The sequence below is a fragment of the Camelus dromedarius genome, chromosome 22 (assembly GCF_036321535.1).
Source record: "Camelus dromedarius isolate mCamDro1 chromosome 22, mCamDro1.pat, whole genome shotgun sequence".
Lineage (NCBI taxonomy): Eukaryota > Metazoa > Chordata > Mammalia > Artiodactyla > Camelidae > Camelus > Camelus dromedarius.
This window is the reverse complement of record NC_087457.1, coordinates 9,439,040-9,455,479: the sequence shown is the minus strand read 5'-3', so window position 1 is coordinate 9,455,479 and position 16,440 is coordinate 9,439,040. Positions and strand designations below refer to the sequence as shown.

General features: G+C 46.4%; 1 protein-coding gene across 3 annotated transcripts in view; it reads right to left on the bottom strand.

Annotated features, from left to right (window-relative positions):
- Positions 1 to 16,188, bottom strand: part of PSD3 (pleckstrin and Sec7 domain containing 3) — a 463,075-nt gene extending 446,887 nt beyond the window's left edge. For 2 of the 3 annotated variants that reach the window (XM_064477400.1, XM_031439999.2), the window contains exon 1: positions 15,611 to 16,188. In XM_064477400.1, coding sequence (XP_064333470.1) covers positions 15,611 to 15,931 — 321 coding nt within the window. In that variant the 5' untranslated portion in view covers positions 15,932 to 16,188. The remainder of the gene's footprint in view (positions 1 to 15,610) is intronic. The other variant, XR_010377299.1, reaches the window with a different exon arrangement.
- Positions 16,189 to 16,440: the final 252 nt, after the last annotated feature.

Below are 16,440 nucleotides of genomic sequence, written 5' to 3'. Positions count from 1 at the left end.
GAATTCGTGAAAGAGACTATTGCCTCTATGTGATATTGTGATTTACAGTAAGAAATATATATTTGGTCTTGTCTCGCTCCTGGCCCAGAGCGCCTAAAACCCTTGGAATTTCTTAAGTGATAAGATGCATAGAGGTATCTTCTGCTATGTTAATGAGGCGACTTTTGGGAAGCGCCTAAGGCGGGAGGCTGGTGCCAGAGGAACCAACTCTTGATCAGAGAGCTGGAACTTTCAGCCTCTCGCCCCCAACCCCCCGCATCTAGGGAGGGAGAGGGGCTGGAGATTGAGTTCAATCACCAGTGGCCAATGGGTTAATCAGTCAAGTCTGTGTAATGAAGCCACCATAAAACCGCAGAAGGACTGGGTCCAGAGAGCTTTGGAGTTGGTGAACACGTGGAGTTTAGGGAAAGTGGTGCCCAGGGAGGGCGCAGAAGCCCCGCAACTTTCCCCCAAACCTCGGCCTGTGCATCTCTTTCATCTGGGTGTTCCTGAGTTACAGACTTTTATGATAAACCAATGATCTAGTGAGAACTTTCATCTGAAAAGATACATGAATCCAGCATTCATAGCAGCACTACTTACAACAGCCAAGACACAGAAGCAACCCAAATGTCCATCGACAGATGACTGTACAAAGAAGTTGTTGTATATTTATACAATGGAATACTACTCAGCCATAAAAAAGAATAAAATAATGCCATTTGCAGCAACATGGATGGACCTGGAGATTGTCATTCTAAGTGAAGTAAGCCAGAAAGGGAAAGAAAAATACCATATAATATCACTTATATGTGGAATCTAAAAAAAACGACAAATGAACTTATTTACAAAGCAGAAACAGACTCACGGACGTAGAAAACAAACTTATGGTTACCAAGGGGGACGGGGGTTGGAAGGGATAAGTTGGGAGTTCGAGATTTGCAGATACTAACTACTTTTTATAAAATAAATAAACAAGAAGTTTCTTCTGGATAGCACAGGGAACTCTATTCAATATCTTGTAGTAACCTCTAATGAAAAAGAATATGAAAATGAATCTATGTATATATATGCATGATGGAACTATTATGCTGTACACCAGAAATTGACACAACACTGTAAACTGATTATACTTCAGTTAAAAAAGAAAAAAAAAGAAAAAAGAAAAATAAATGTTTCTCTAAATTCTATGCAGTGCTCCAACAAATTAACTGAACCCAAAAAGGAGGTCCCTGGAACCTCCAGTGCCCATTGGTCAGAAGCACCAGTGACAGTCTGGACTCACAACTGACATCTGGAGGGGAGGGTGGCAGCCTTGCAGAGCCGAGGGAACCTGTGGGAGCCGACGCGATCTCCCTGTAAGTAGTGTCAGAATTGAACTGGATTGTAGGACACCCGGCTGGTGTCCAGGAACTGCCTGGTGCTGTGAGGACAACGTTCACCCAGTGGAATTTGGAGCAGAAGTAGACCATTATAGAACAGGTTGATGAATTGTGATGGCTGCAAGAGGCATAGGACTTAGACAAAACTGTCACATAGATGATATATGTTTTTAATATCTGTTCGTTTAAAACAAAGCGACAGGCCCCAGACGGAATCACTTATGTTAAACCTCACATCACCCAACCGGGACTTAACTTTATTATGGTTTCAGCCTCTCCCAGCATTGGAGACTCCCAGTCAATCAGGAATCACCTGGTTAGCACGTACTGGTTAGTGATCCGCCTGATGGCCCCCTGCCGTCCCCCAAGGGAAACTGACCTTGACACCGCAACCCACTATTTGCCAGTACAACGTCCTTGCTCCCACTCCCTCTGCCTCTAAGAGTCTTTCATTCTGTGCAGCTGCTCAGAGACCCTTTCTGTTGATCTTTGAAATGTACTCAGTTGAATTTTGCTTTTTAACAGTTCTTAGTGTGGTCAGTCTCACAGCACTTAAATCTTTCCCCTTAACTCCATCAGCAAAATCATTTGAACACCTGTCCCCAAAATATAAGTATTTATTTTTGAGTGATATATTAATACCCTCATATCAATATATCTTGTACATTTTAAAACACAAAATAAAAATTTTAAAGATGACATATAAACATATAAGAAAGAAGACCACATTTTCTTTCTACACCCCACAGCTGGTCCTGCGCACTGGTGGACACTGTGGCTGCATCCTGGCCTGGGCAAGACCTGTAATAACTGAGATGTACTGAACACCCACATGCAGTTTTTCTCACTCAGACCTTGCCTGTGAGGGAGAGTGCTGGGTGGGGCTGGGGCAGAAGCTGCTGGAAGCTTCCAACCACTGGAAGCTGGGTGATGTTTTCCTCACTTCACTGAAGAGAGTGTGGATAACATTTGCCTGCTGTCATGTGGTTAACATGCTTCTGTTGGAATCTGAGCCTTGATCCCAGGATCTGTGCTTTGGGATCAGGATCTGTGCTTTTTCCCGCTTTGCTATGTATTCTAAGATGCCTCTAATCTTGGACCCAAGTATAAACAAAGGTTGGTATTCCCTCCAACAAAAAAGAGGACACTGGAACTAACCAGGCAAACTCAAACCCAAGACATTGAATCCAGAGAACCAATAGAGTTTTATCCAACACATTTTTGTAAAATCTAAATTTTTTTTACCTTTTTTGTTTTTTTAAACTCTAAGTGAGACAGGAGAGAAGGGGGCAAGGCACAACCATCATAAGAATGACACAGCAATTGAGGACAAAGTCAACCGATCAGAACCAAGACGGCGGGAGATTCTTCCAGTAGACCTTGGGCCTCATGGCACACCTACAGGTGCCATGACAGTTCCGAGGCTGACCGTAAAAGGCCAAAAAGTGGGTGGTGGGAATCCCTGTCCCTTCCTCAGCATGGCTATTAGCATGAAATTACCCGGCCCATAAAACCTAACCCCCTCCACACCTCGTGGCCACTCCCTGCTCTGAGTGAGACGGCGCGCTCTCTGTCTGTGGGGTGTGTATCTCTCAGAATATAAAAGGCCTTCACTTTACTCTGGCTCACCCTGGGATTTTTTCCTGCACAAAGCCAAGGACCCTCACTTGGTGGGGCACATCCCAGGAACCCTCACCCCATTTTCCCAGAGCATAGGTAGACCTAGCCTAAACGTTCTATTTTCAGAATGTGGTCTCACAGTTAAAAGCCTCTTCAAAACATTCCTGAGAGGCAGGATGCTTTATTAACACAACTTGTGAATCTTCTCCTGATTATTTCCCTCTTTTGCAGCCACACCCCTTTGCTGTGACTGGGGAGGTTCGTGTGTCGGGAGCACAGGTCCCCTCGGGACATTTCCCTGCTGTGAGGTTGGCACTACTGAGCTGCCACACGTGTGTAGGGAGAGGAGAGGAGGGTGCTTGAGCCTGGAGATGGGTAGACGGAGAGCCTGGTCACTCCTGGGGGCTGCCTCCTGGGGGATATTTTAAGCCAGGGATTAAGTGGGAGGAATTAAGGGCAGGTGGTGGTGGTTATGAAATGACACGAGGAAACTGTTAGCCAGGATCTCACAGCTTTCCTGTTCTGCCTCCCACTTCCCAACCTCAGGTCTTTAGGACCCAGAGGCACAGGCCTTCACTCCTTCAGCTACAGAGAGCTCTTTTGTCTTCTCAGATTTCTCAGCTTAAATCATTTTCTTTTTCTCAAGGTCCCATCGGTTCTGGAGACCGGATGATGAATCCATAGGGCATTCAGATATTAGGTGTACATATAACAGAACTTACGATTAAACAAAGAAAGTATAACCCTTGTCTGTATTTATGGAGATGAGGGAGGGTATTCAGACGCACAGAGGAGAGGGAAGAACCCCTCCCCCTCAAGTACTTTAAGCATTAGAACACGCTTAATCCTTGTTTTTCCGTCAGGCAGGTCCTCATTTAACCTCGATTTCACTGTTGAGGAAACTGAGGTACAGAAAGATTAAGAAACCCACCAAGGCCACCCCGGAGGAAGGGGCAGGTGGAGTCTGGCTCCTGGGTCAGCTCTGGAAGGCTGGGCTGACCGCCTGCTGACGGACTGAGCCCACGACTTCAGTAACGCCCTCCTGGCTTACTGGACCTCTGGCCCAGCGTTAGCAGGCAGGGAGCCCTGAGCACTGCTGTGGCTGAATTTCCTGCTGGTCCAGCAGGAGGTGGGTTTGGAGTGGCTTTTAGTGTGATTTTTAACAGAAGAATGAAGTGGCTTTCTCTCTGGGCAGGTGGATAGTTTTGTCATTAAGAAATGCCAAGGGCTTTTAATTCCCCCTCAAGGGCTCTAGATTACATTCTGAGCCACATCCTTTGAGCTGTTTTGCAGAGACTGAAACCCCTACCAGGTGGAGAAGTTCACTACATGATGACCAGACTGTTGCCATGACATAAGTTACTCCATCTTGCACAGTTGTGAGAATTGGAAGAAACTGACCCTGGAACTGAAGATTAACTGTACTTAAAACAATCGCGATGACGCTGATCAGACCACCGCATGACTAATTTCAGGACGACAGAGCTGACTGTGCTGTGCTACGTGTGGTCCCCTTTAAAAGCTCTTGCCCACTGATCAGCGGGGGAGAGGGGCTTGGCCTGTGGGCGCAAGTACACCCTCTCCCCTGGTTGCTGACCTCCGAAATAAAGCAAGCTCCTTTCTACCAACACTGGCCTCTTGAGTATCGGCTTTTGAGCAGCGAGCAGCTGGACCTGAGTTCAGTAACAGTTCCACCTGCAGCATAGCTATGGAGGAAAATTAACACTCTGAATTCTTGGGCTGGTCTTCATGATGAAGAGGCCTGAGAGGTCTTACTGATCATAATGATTTTGCCTGGGAAGGAAAGAGGCAGCAAAACCAGTCTATACGTTGCTGTTGTGAACAGACACATTGTGAGCATCACAAATTTCTAAACGCCATTTTTGTTCAGGAGTCACAGTGGGCTTGCTCCCTGCCTGGATCACCTGCTTCGGCTGGCCATCTAAACAGCAAGACCCTCTGTGTCTGAGGCAAGATACAGTCCCTGCATGCTTGCTCATTCGCAGAATCATCCAGGAGTCAGTCCACCTCCCCTCACCCCATCCTTGCAAGAAATGGCTTCAGAAGCACTGACTGGTCCAGCCTGCAGGATACTTTCCTGCATCTCTGCGTCTCTTAGCAACGCCTCCCAGAGTGGCCCTACTCAGTCTCCATCACGCCTGCCGCCTGGGAAGGGAAACCGGCCAGGTCCAGTGCCACCACTCTCTTACGCACAGAAGTGGCGAGTCCTTGTCCAGATTGTCTGGTCCTGGTCTCAGATTCTCCGCTTTTGCATTAGATGATGCATCCTTGTTTAGGCTAGAATGTGTTCTCTCATGGCATTTACTTCATTTCAGTAAACGTAGTTCACTGTTTTAAGTTTATTTTTTATACTTTTGAATAACATTTGTCTTTATTCTGCTGATGTTTCTTGTGTATAAATATGTTTAAAAATGCCTTTTGGAATATAGGTCTGACTGCCTCAAACATTAAGCTTATAGAAAGCAGGAAAAGAACCTTCTGCCTCTGCTATGTACCTTATAAAAACCCTACAGAAACATTTAATAAATTCTCTTAATAATGCATAAAGTAACAGGTAGCCAACGTTACTTCTAATTGGATTTATGTCACGCTTTTTTCTCAAAGGGTTCCAGAGGCTGTAAACAACAAGACACAGTAAACAAAGGTAGCAGGTCCTCGGTGGCTCACAAAACAGCATAAAGGTGGTGGGGGAGCAGTCCACAGAGAAGTATAAGGAAAAGCTCACTTTACTAAAACAGATTGAAGATGAAAGGAAAGAATTTTGCCATTGGCTTTCTAAAATGACAGGAAAAGTAGAATGATTTCTTAAAGGTGAATATTTTTATTTTATAGATTTTTTTTAAAAATTTTATAGATTGTTTAAAGCAGGGAGTAAAACCTGTTCTTTAGGAGAATAGTTATCGCTATCTGGGGTCACTATTCACAAACATTATTCACAAAGTCGATTCTGAAAAGTAGGTCACCAATCTCAGCCAGAGAGAAATATTATGGTAATTCCTTGGCTACGGGCCCGCCCAGGAACTCCTTAAACGTTAGTCTGAGCCACAGGAGAAACACATCTTCATAAAACAGCAGTATGCTAAATTTATGACTCCAAAGATAGTTCAAAATTTTATTCTACTTTGGATTGACTCCAGTAGTGCCAACCACCCCTTGCTTGCCAAGTCGCCGGCATGGACGACTTCACAATTTACTGCCTTTTACCAATGGGAAGAACTGAAAAATTGATCAAAGAGAAGGTCTCGTAGTGTGGCTCATCCATAACCTAGAAGTTAGGAAATACTGACAGAGCACCTATAATGTGCAATGCATTCTGTAAGGCTCAAACAAAAAAAGGAGGGTGGGGGGGAGTTTTTCTACTTAAATCATAAACACTGCACTGGGACATTATGCTGTTCACCAGAAATTGACACGTTATAACTGACTATACTTCAATTAAAAAAGGAAAGGAAAGGAAATAAAACAATAAACACTGCAACAAATTTAACTTTTCGAGGTTACAAATGTTCAAAAAATCTGCTTTATTGTCTATCATGAGAATCCAACATCATTTGGGGAAAACTGCAAATCTTTGAGTGACTGGAGTTTTTTTCCCCTTCGCTTGTCTGAGTCCTCCTGAACCCATCAAACCTCCACAGTTCCAAACTAAAGGACTTTGCAGAAATTAAGGCTCAGAGGGAGTTAAGCTGTGTGCTTCCAGGTTTCTATGACAAGATTAGGAAGTAGGAGGCAGGAATATTCAATCCTATAATCGTCAAAGTAACTTTAGAAAAGTCATTTCATAACGTACCCTCCCTTCCCTTAATTTCTGAATTTCTCTACTGCTTTGAACTCTGCAGGAGCTCCTGATTGTACTCAAAATCAATTTCAAACTCCTTATTGGCAACTATGAGGCCCTGCGTGACCTGGCCCTCCGAGGGCTCTGACTTTTCCAGGAACTTATGCTCCCTAACGGCCGTGCAGGTACACAGGACCCTTGTGCTCACTCTTGCCCAGGACAAGAAATACTTATTGGATGAACGAATCCAGAACTTATTTGCTCAGCCACTTTACTCATCCGTAATGCGACCATAGTCATAGAAAGCAAAAAGCATCATCTCTGAACACATAAAATCAGAAGAAAAAAACCCTTATTAATTTTGTGAGATTTTCTGCTGGGTCAGCCACCCTGCCCCTCACCTAGGACCTTTTTACTTTTTACTTTACATAATTAACACACTTGCTTTTTAACTTAAACAAATTTCTTGTCTGGATTCCTCGCCTATGGTGGATTCAAATAAGTAAAAAAGTACATTAGAAGCAGACACAATAATACCATCAGGAAGGAACAGGCTGGCGTGGGGGAAACTAAAAAGTTACTGAAAAGCAAAAAGAACTCAGAGAACAGAGTGTTTGGGGCACTGAACACAGAGGCAAATAGTGTTACAGATCTAAAGTTGTCGGCAAGCAGAAGAACTTGAAAAGACATTTTTCCAAAGAGGGAATTCAGATGGCCAACAGGCACGTGAAAAGATGCTCAGCATCACTGGTCATCAGGGAAGTGCAAATCAAAACCACAGTGAGATACCACCCCACCCCATCAAAATGGCCATCATCAAAAAGAAAATAAATAGCAAACGTGGGTGAGGATGTGGAGAAAAGGGAGCCCTCGTACACTGTTGGTTGGAATGTAAATGGGTGCAGCCACTGTAAAGAACAGTATAGAGGCTTCTCAAAAAACTGAAAATAGAATTACCACAGGATCCAGCAATTCCACTCCTCAGTATATATCCCCTCAAAACCAAAAACACTAATTCAAAGATACATGCACCCCAATATTCATAGCAGCATTATTTACCATCGACAAGATATGGAAGCAACCTAAGTGTCCAACAACAGATGATTGAATAAAGAAGATGTGAGAAGATTCTATCATATATATGATGGAATATTACTTAGCCATAAAAAAGAATGGAATTTTGCCATTTGCAGCAACATGGATGGACTTGGAGGGCATCATGCTGAGTGAAATAAGTCAGACAAAGACATATACTACAGAATATCACTTATATGTGGAATCTAAAAAATACAACAAACTAGTGATTATAACAAAAAAGAAGCAGACTCACAGATACAGAGAACAAACTAGTGGTTCCCAGTGGGGAGGGGAGCAGGGGCTTTATATGAGTGGGGAAGTGGGAGGGACAAACGACTGGGTATAAGAATGGAACAAGGATATATTGTACAACACAAGGAATATAGTCAATATTTGTAATAATTGTAAATGGAAAGTAACCTTTAAAAACCGTGTAACAAAAAATAAGTGTATCTGGTTTCACACACACCAAGAAAAGTTGGCAGCCAGCAATACTATAGTGATTGCTTAAGTTACCAAGAAAATTAAGTTATGTTATCATTTTGACACATTTATATTTTCCTAGAACTGATTCTTTATTACTATTTACCTTCACCATTATTTTTATTATTTGTGTTATAGTTGTGGGGCACTTTAAATCCCTCACGGAAAAAAGGTTAAGTGAGGTCACTCTGCTTATGACATAGAATGGATGCGTGATTTTTTCTTAATTTTTTTAGTTTTTTTTCTGGGAGGGGAGGTAACTAGGTCTATTTATTTTATTAGTTTTTTCAGTGGAGGTACTGAGGATTGAACCCAGGACCTTGTGCAGGGTAGGCATGCGCTCTACCACTCAGCCATACCTTCTCCACCCTGAGACCTTTTTAGATCATCATCTGTTGGACGTGGTCATTGATAGGTTAACACCAAACCACACATCCTGAAAATTGAAAGTTAAATTCTCGAAAGTTAAAATTGACTAACTGTAATCACTGGAAATCTGCACACCCCACAGGGCAGCCAGTAGAGAGCCCCAGCTGCTGATCATTCTGGAATGAAGGACAGTGAGTGCCCTCATGGTGCAAGCCTGCGGTGGCCAGCAGCAGTAACTGTGTAGAACCCTCCCTCTTCCTTTTGCCACCTCTTGCTTTCATTGCCATGGTTCAGTCCAAGGAACGTGGCTTCTCCTCACTGTCTCTGCTGCTGTCCTGAATTCTCGGGCGCTGTGAGCATCCCTGGGAGTTGCTGTGATGTTGATCAGACCACACACAGAATCTGAGGTGGTAATCAGCTGACTACAGAACCCCATGTTCACCTAAGGATTTATATTTGTGTAAATCTTTTTTTTTAATTTGTTAAAAATTGGAATATAGCTTATTTGCAATGTTGTGCTAGTTTCAGGTGTACAGCTGAAACTAACGCAACATAGTTTGTTACACACACACATATATATTCTATATATACATATATATATTCTTTTTCAGATTCTTTTCCATTACAGGTTATTACAAGATATTGAATAAAGTTCCCTGTTACACAGTAGGTCCACGTTGTTTATCTATTTTATATATAATGATGTATAAATCTTGTAGCATCTGATAATCTCTAAAAATCTACAAGGGAAAAAATTCTTTGAAAGGGGAAATTTACCATATTATGACCAGCAAATCTATTTATAAACCACATCAGACAATAATTTGATGCTACTACATTGCTTGTTCAGGGATGCTTTTTTAAAAATCTCCCTGAAGGCTATAAAAACTGGCTTCCCTAAAATCTGAGAGGCCTCAGATAGCACATTTGTACCAAGCAATCACTTTATAAATTTTAGGGGAAATTGGGAGTTTGAGATTTGCAGATACCAACTACTGCATATAAAATAGATAAACAAGTTTCTCCTGTAGAGCACAGGGAACTCTATTCAAATCTTGTAGTAACCTATAATGAAAAAGAATATGAAAATGAATCTATGTGTGTGTATGTATGACTGAAACGTTGACGCAACATTGTAAACTGACGATACTTCAATTAAAAAAAAATTAGAGGAAATTCCCTGAAAGTGTTTTTGTTCTCTGTTGGGTTGGCTGTCCATACCTGCTCCACTTCTTTCTCTGTCTCATCAATTTCTAGGAACTGTCCCTCTCCCAGGTTTATGTGCTTGTAACCATCTTTGAGCTCTCAGTAGCCCTAAAAATCCCATGTGAGCTATATCCACTCCTGCCCTTGACATAGTAGATTGGGTGGGTGCCCAGCCCCCAACCCACGGTGGACCAAGGAGCCTCTTCCCAGGGGGACTGGGAAGCAGACCAGTCTTTAAAGAGAGGAGGTGTCAGTTACGGATGCTCCAGGGCCGCCGTGCATCCTCAGCCCTGGCTCTGTACACCTGCCACTTACACACGTGTTCTCCCTCTAATGAATCCCTCGTGGGGGTGACATGGCCCTGAGGGCTTCGATCATATGCAACCTACATGATAGAACATGTTTGTTCAAGGGCACAAAACTTCACAGTGAAACTGGGGCAATGGACGGAACTGGTTGGCACTGGTTCAAACTGGCTGATAAGGAGTCTCTTCCTCTTTCTGGGTCTCAACTTCTGAGACTTTTAATATTCCTTTTGCTGAGTCATGGAATCATGGGACGAAAAAAATCCCTTTCAGCAAATCTATTTCCTTTTAATATGGGACAATAACAAAACCCAACTCCTTTTAGCACAGTTATAAAAAATTTAGTCTTTTTGTCCGAATCTCTCAGGTCAAATCTAATACTTGACTAATACTGCCAATATTTTGTTTAAAAAAATTAACACTTGATATTGGAAAATTGAATGTAAAATGTTTTAAAATGTATTTTAGTTTCTATTTATTCCCTGGGTACCGGAGAGGCATTTAATTTTTACCAGTAAAGGAATGTCCCAACAGTAGTGACTTCTAAATATGACGGACTTCTTAGAGATTTGTCATCAAAAGCCGTAGCTTTGGTTAACTTTTCACAAAAAACAGGTGCAAATGGGTGGGCCAGAATTTAGACTCATGAGCAAGAGGAGAGGAAATCACAGTCCCATCTTTTCAGGTTTCAGATAAGGAATTTAGCCCCAGCAGAAGAGATGGCCCTTACTTAGCTAAGTTAAATCAAAGAGAAGGCCAGACCCTGGGTCCCACCTCCCACACGTTTCTACACATCACAGGGACACCCATATAAAGTGGTCCAGGCATTCTCCTCCCTCTTCTCCCATCGAGATGCTGGGTGATGTGGTCCCATGAGGGCAGCACCTGCACAGTGACCCACACGACGGCTGCGTGTGAAAGTCAAAGGAATAAGGAGAGAAAGAGTGAGAGAACGTTGTCATGGGAACGCCGGGGCAAATCACATGATGAAAAAGAATTGAAACCCATCCCGCTGTCTGGGGCTTTATTTATTTAAGTAACAAATCAAGACATCTCTGTCAAAACCAACGCGGTGTAAACTAGACTAAAGACAACCTTTTTGAATCCAAGCAATACTGTCTTCTAAATACCGAAACCTTTTAAAAGGGACACCACTGCATGTTCTATATTGCTGTTCAAATTACTATGAGGCATTTGGGCAAGCTCTCTCTTTGTTCTAGTTTCTTTTAAAAATTCTAAATTGCTCACTAAGAATGATTACTATAAAGACAGAATTATTTCAAATTTTATCACTTTATGAGCCGAACAGTTTCTACACTTAACGACACACCAGAGAAGTCAAACAGGCTGGAGAAATTAAGCCTTACTAAGATGAGATCAGTGACCTCTTCCTGGAGGTTGGGAAGACCTGGGTGTCAGTATTCAACTTCAGAAGGGAATGTCACTCAACTAGAATCCGGTCAGAGAAAGAAATATCAAATATCAAGGGAACAGACAGCTACCAATTCTGGCCATCAGTGTTGCAATGGGGATTTGTCTTACTGCCCAAAGAAGACCCTGACTGGTTCCTGTCACTGGACGTTAATCCGCCCTTCAAAGTCCATTCATTCGGCTGAGTGTTCCGTGCCTGCTGTGGGTCAGGCTCTGAGCTGCTCGTGTGGGAACCACCCCAGCTCCCCACGGAAATCCCACGTCTCCTGAGAGAGGCAAGCCCGCAGCCTGCAGCTTCCCGGCCATGCAGCCACTTGACAAAACAACTCATCTTTAGAGACAAGTTGAGGTCGATGAAATTAAGTTATTTGAAACCATTCATTAAACGATTTCATTTCCTTTTTGGATTTGAAGATTCATACTAATCCTAGACCATCAGAACTGGAAAGACCTCGCGGATGGAGGTGGAAAAACCTCGCTTTGCTCAGTCTTCAGGCTCTTAGCTCACTGGCTGACAGAACTTCATCCCTTGAATCCCAGTGCCAGTTGACCTTCTCTCTAAAAACTCTCCATCAAAAATTTAATATCCTTTGCAGACGTATTTCAGACGCCGGTTTCATTTTAAGGCAAAATAATTCAAGACACAGAGTTAAAATTGTTCTCTCTGGTCTGCTCGGCAGGGTCTGTGTATAACCGGATGTGCCCTGCTCTCCTAGTCAGCACCTCTGGGAATAACTGTCCCCGACAGCACCCCCCGCACCAGCTCCATGGACGCCTGGTCCCTCCTGCTCATCTCCTGATCACTCCTCACAGCTGGTGATGAAAACTCAAAAAGCTGACTGTTTTTGAGATGAGGGAAGGATAGAAAGGTAAGCTTCCTGGGAAATTTGAAGCTACAGGTGAGCTTTGTAGAAATGGCATTTGGAGGGAAATTTTTGATAATAATTACTATTAGTTTTCTAATGTCCTTTACACACCAAAAGTCTTAGTTATTTCAAAACATAAAATATGTAAGATAGGAAGACACTTAAAAAAAAAGTTGGAAGTTTCCCAAAATGACTGTAGAGAAAGCTTTTTTCCCTTTCCTTTGAGTTGTCTGTTTTCTGTGTCTTTTCCACATCTTTAGTCCCCCGTTCAAGTCGGTTTCTTGTGTTCCTGCAGAGGCAGCAGGATGCGGGGTCCAGGGAACACCTGGGACCATGTCTGATTCACCCTGAGGGACTCACCCTGGGAAACTTGCAGACTTCAGTTGGCATCCCTGGAGCTGGAACCCCACATCCCCCAGGTCCTCACTGCTTCTAGAAAGCTGTGCCTTCACGCAAGGTGGGCCACTAGACCTTATACTCCTGAGAGTCCTTCTCCCATGACCACCATCCCAGGGAAGAGTGGGCTGTCTTCCCAGGAAACCTCACCCTCTAGTAGGCAGTGAGAGCGGAGCCCCAGGCTCCGTGTGGACAAGAGCTCTGTCCTCAGCTGCTGCGTCCTGGCCGTGGGTCCCAGCAATTTGCTGACCATCCTCAAGTATCAGTCACCTCCTCCATGAAGTGGGGACGGTGATGTTGGATACCCTCACAGAGTTCTGAGGTTCTAATAAGAGAGAATCGTGCATTGGAAGCCCTCTGCAGGGCGCAGAGAGCTGTAGTTTTTGCTACTAAAACTCATGGTTTGAATGAAGAACCAAGTGATTCAATTTGCTGCTCTTGTTCCGTGGGACGCTTGGAAGGATGTAAGTTGGCAACGTTCACTCGGGACCCCACTTCTTTCAACAATAAATTTAGCCATTTGGAGAAGAAAGTTTAGGAGCCAGACTTTTCTGCTTGGGAAGTTGATAGAAGGACCTCCATCCCTACGATGCACACATCAGAATAGATGTTGCTTCCACGTAAGCAACATTTCACTTTAATAACTTCAGTAACTGATGGCATTTTTATGCGTGTATGGCGTGAAAGGCCTCTGCACTGACAGCTCACGAGAAAACATTTTTAACCAGTCTGCTGCCACTTTGCTGAATCCCAACACGGGAGAGGACTGGGTGGTTCTCACGCACTAACACATCAGACCCAAAGGATGCCTTCATGGGCTCCAGGCTGGGCGAATGGAAAACACTCTCTGCTGATTTTCTCCTTTCTCTGTGCCCAAGACCAGGCAGGGCTCACCTGGCCAGTAAGAGCCACAAGGCATCTGAAGGATTTGTAGTTCTGGGGGCACTGCTTCCCCGTGGCAGACTGCATCCCTGCATCCGACCAGCTCTGCTTTCCCGCCTGACTCTGGCGCCCCTGGGGGCTGAAATCTCTAACTCCACGATTCCTGGTCCTACCTGGTGTCCCACTGACTTTGCGTCTCCTCTTCTCTCCCCTAAGACAGAGCTACTGGGGGACACTCCCTGGCCCAACACTTTGGGACACTAAGCTCCACAGCAACCGCCAGGCAGGTGGCATCCTCAGGGTTTCCTCATGGGAAAACTGAGAGCACTGGTGGTTTGCTCAAGGTTAGGACTTGACCCTGGGGTTTCCAAGTTTTTAAGCCAGGAATCTTGTACCCTTGCTTTACATGGGGCAGCTGTCTGGAGCCCGTTAACCAAAGTGGCAAAATGAGGCAGACGAGGCAGAAATCTACCCACTTGAATCAACTTCCGCAGCATCTCTCCTTTGAGAAATGGCAACAGCCCTGAGGTTTTCTTACACCCAGAAGGCAGAGGAGAAAGGAGCAGACGTGGAGTTTTGAAGTCCTTAGTGCAGGACTGAAGTACACAGACAGCTCCCATGTGACCCCACATTCAGAGTCTGGGCTCTGACACACGCATGGGTAGATCGCTCCTCCTAAATCCCAGCAGGAAATGCATGACACAAGGACTAGGATGGAATGCAAACTATTTCTTAAGGAAGCATGCTCGCATCTCTCCTCTTTCAAGAGTTTCCCTTCGAAGGGCACTTGAGTTTCTCCTTTCTCCCTGATGCACCACTGTGGCTGTACAGGGTGCCTGTTAAGGGGAAGGAGGGACAGTGTAGACGCGAGCAGAAGGAAGACACAGGCTTGTGGCGAAGCAGCGTCATTTGCTAGCCTCTGGAAGGCCCTTCTCTGGATGTTGTGAATTTCATCCACTTCTTCCGTGACTTCCTGGACAGTCCCCTCCACGTGGCCCTTCCACACACGCCAATAGGACCCCCCCATCCTACTAACCCCTCCTCTACTCTTCCTCACCCTCAACTGCAAATTACCTATATGCGTGCAAAGATGTCCATGCTGTCGGGAAAGCGAAAATAAAAGTATAATGTTTAATTTTGTCCACCCGTTTTGGGATCAGTACAACCAAACTGGGTGGAGACGGGAAGGCTGGGCTCATGCACCAGCCTGGTGAGGAGGCTGAGCGCAGAGGCAGAGAAGGGAACGCTTGCCCAGGACTGGAGCTGGGAGTCCACACAGGGTTACCCCTCGCCCCCTGGTGGGACAGGAAGTGGGGGCTGGAGGCCGATGCCCCAGTGAACATCCACCTGTCCCTGTCGGGAGCGGGGTGGGGATGGAAGGTGGTCCAGCGGGTGTAGAAGGGACTGAGGTCCAAGGCTGCACTTCGGTTCTGGAAACCTCCACAAAACGCACTGAAGCCTCCCCGAGGCCTCCGTGTCCATTCTGGGAGGACAAGTTTTGCTTCTGCCCTTGTCTTTGCGGAAGGCTCTGCCTCTCCGCTTTCAGATTCCTTATCTGAAATTGGGTCTATGGGCCTTCATTTTCCAGGGGGGTGGTGAGGGTAAGTCGGACGTAAGAAACCACCCAGCATAAGGGCAGGGAAGGTGGTGGAACAGAGAGGAAGGAGCGAGGCCCACCGAGGAGGGGAGACCCAGTGTGAGGATCCGCGCGGCGCGACGCGGGGTGGGGGGCTTTGGCACGCCTGCCCCCCTCTCCGGTTTCTCTTCTAGGGAAACTGCTGGGCTCTGGGATTTCGGCCACACGCACGTTCTTACCTTGAGCGGCAGGGCGGCAGGCGGGGCGGGGCAGCTCCGGCTGGTCTGGAGGGGCGCGCAGTACCTGCAGAGTCTGGCCCGCCTGGCCCGCGCGGGGGTGCCGGTGCCCTCAGCGCTGCGCGGGCGGACGGGGCAGGTGGCCCGCGGCCCCGCATCCCCCCTGGGCACGGCGTTCTCACTTCCGTCGTCAGCCCGGGCCTGGGGAATGGAGCATCCCCAGGCGTCCCGAGACTGCGGGTCCGTGCCCCACAAGTCTCGGGGCGCAGTGATGACCGGCCGGGCCCTCCAGCCCGCGGAGCGGCTGCCGCCGCCATCGCCCATTCCGGGAGCCGGGCTAGGGGGTCTGCATGGCAGGGGCCGCCGCCGTCCACGGTTCCGGGAGGCCGGGGCCAGGGCACGCCGGCGACCGAGGGATCTGCAAGGGCTCCCCCTCTTTGCATCCAGGTCCCGGGTTCTCTCCTCTCCCTCCTCCTCCTTCTTGGGAGCAGAGCAACTGCGAGCAGCTGGTGCCTCTGTCCCACGGCCCTGCCTCTGCAGGGGAGGGGCAGCTGAACCCCGCGGGACCCCGGGAGCCTGGCCTGCCGAGAAGCCCTTCCCGGGACTCGGGACAAAGCGTCCCTCCTCCAGGCCCCCTGCGGCTGCGGTCCGGGCTGGAGACGGGGCGGGGAGGGCGCGCGCAGGGGGCGCCCGCAGCTGGACGAAGAGGAAGGAAGTTTTCATCTGCCGCTGCCCGGACTCATCAGCCATTTCCTCCAAGGGGCTCGGCGGGTCCTGCCGGTCGAGTTTCAGACCTCAGTGCTCGGGGATGCGAACGCCGGCAGCCGTGCGCA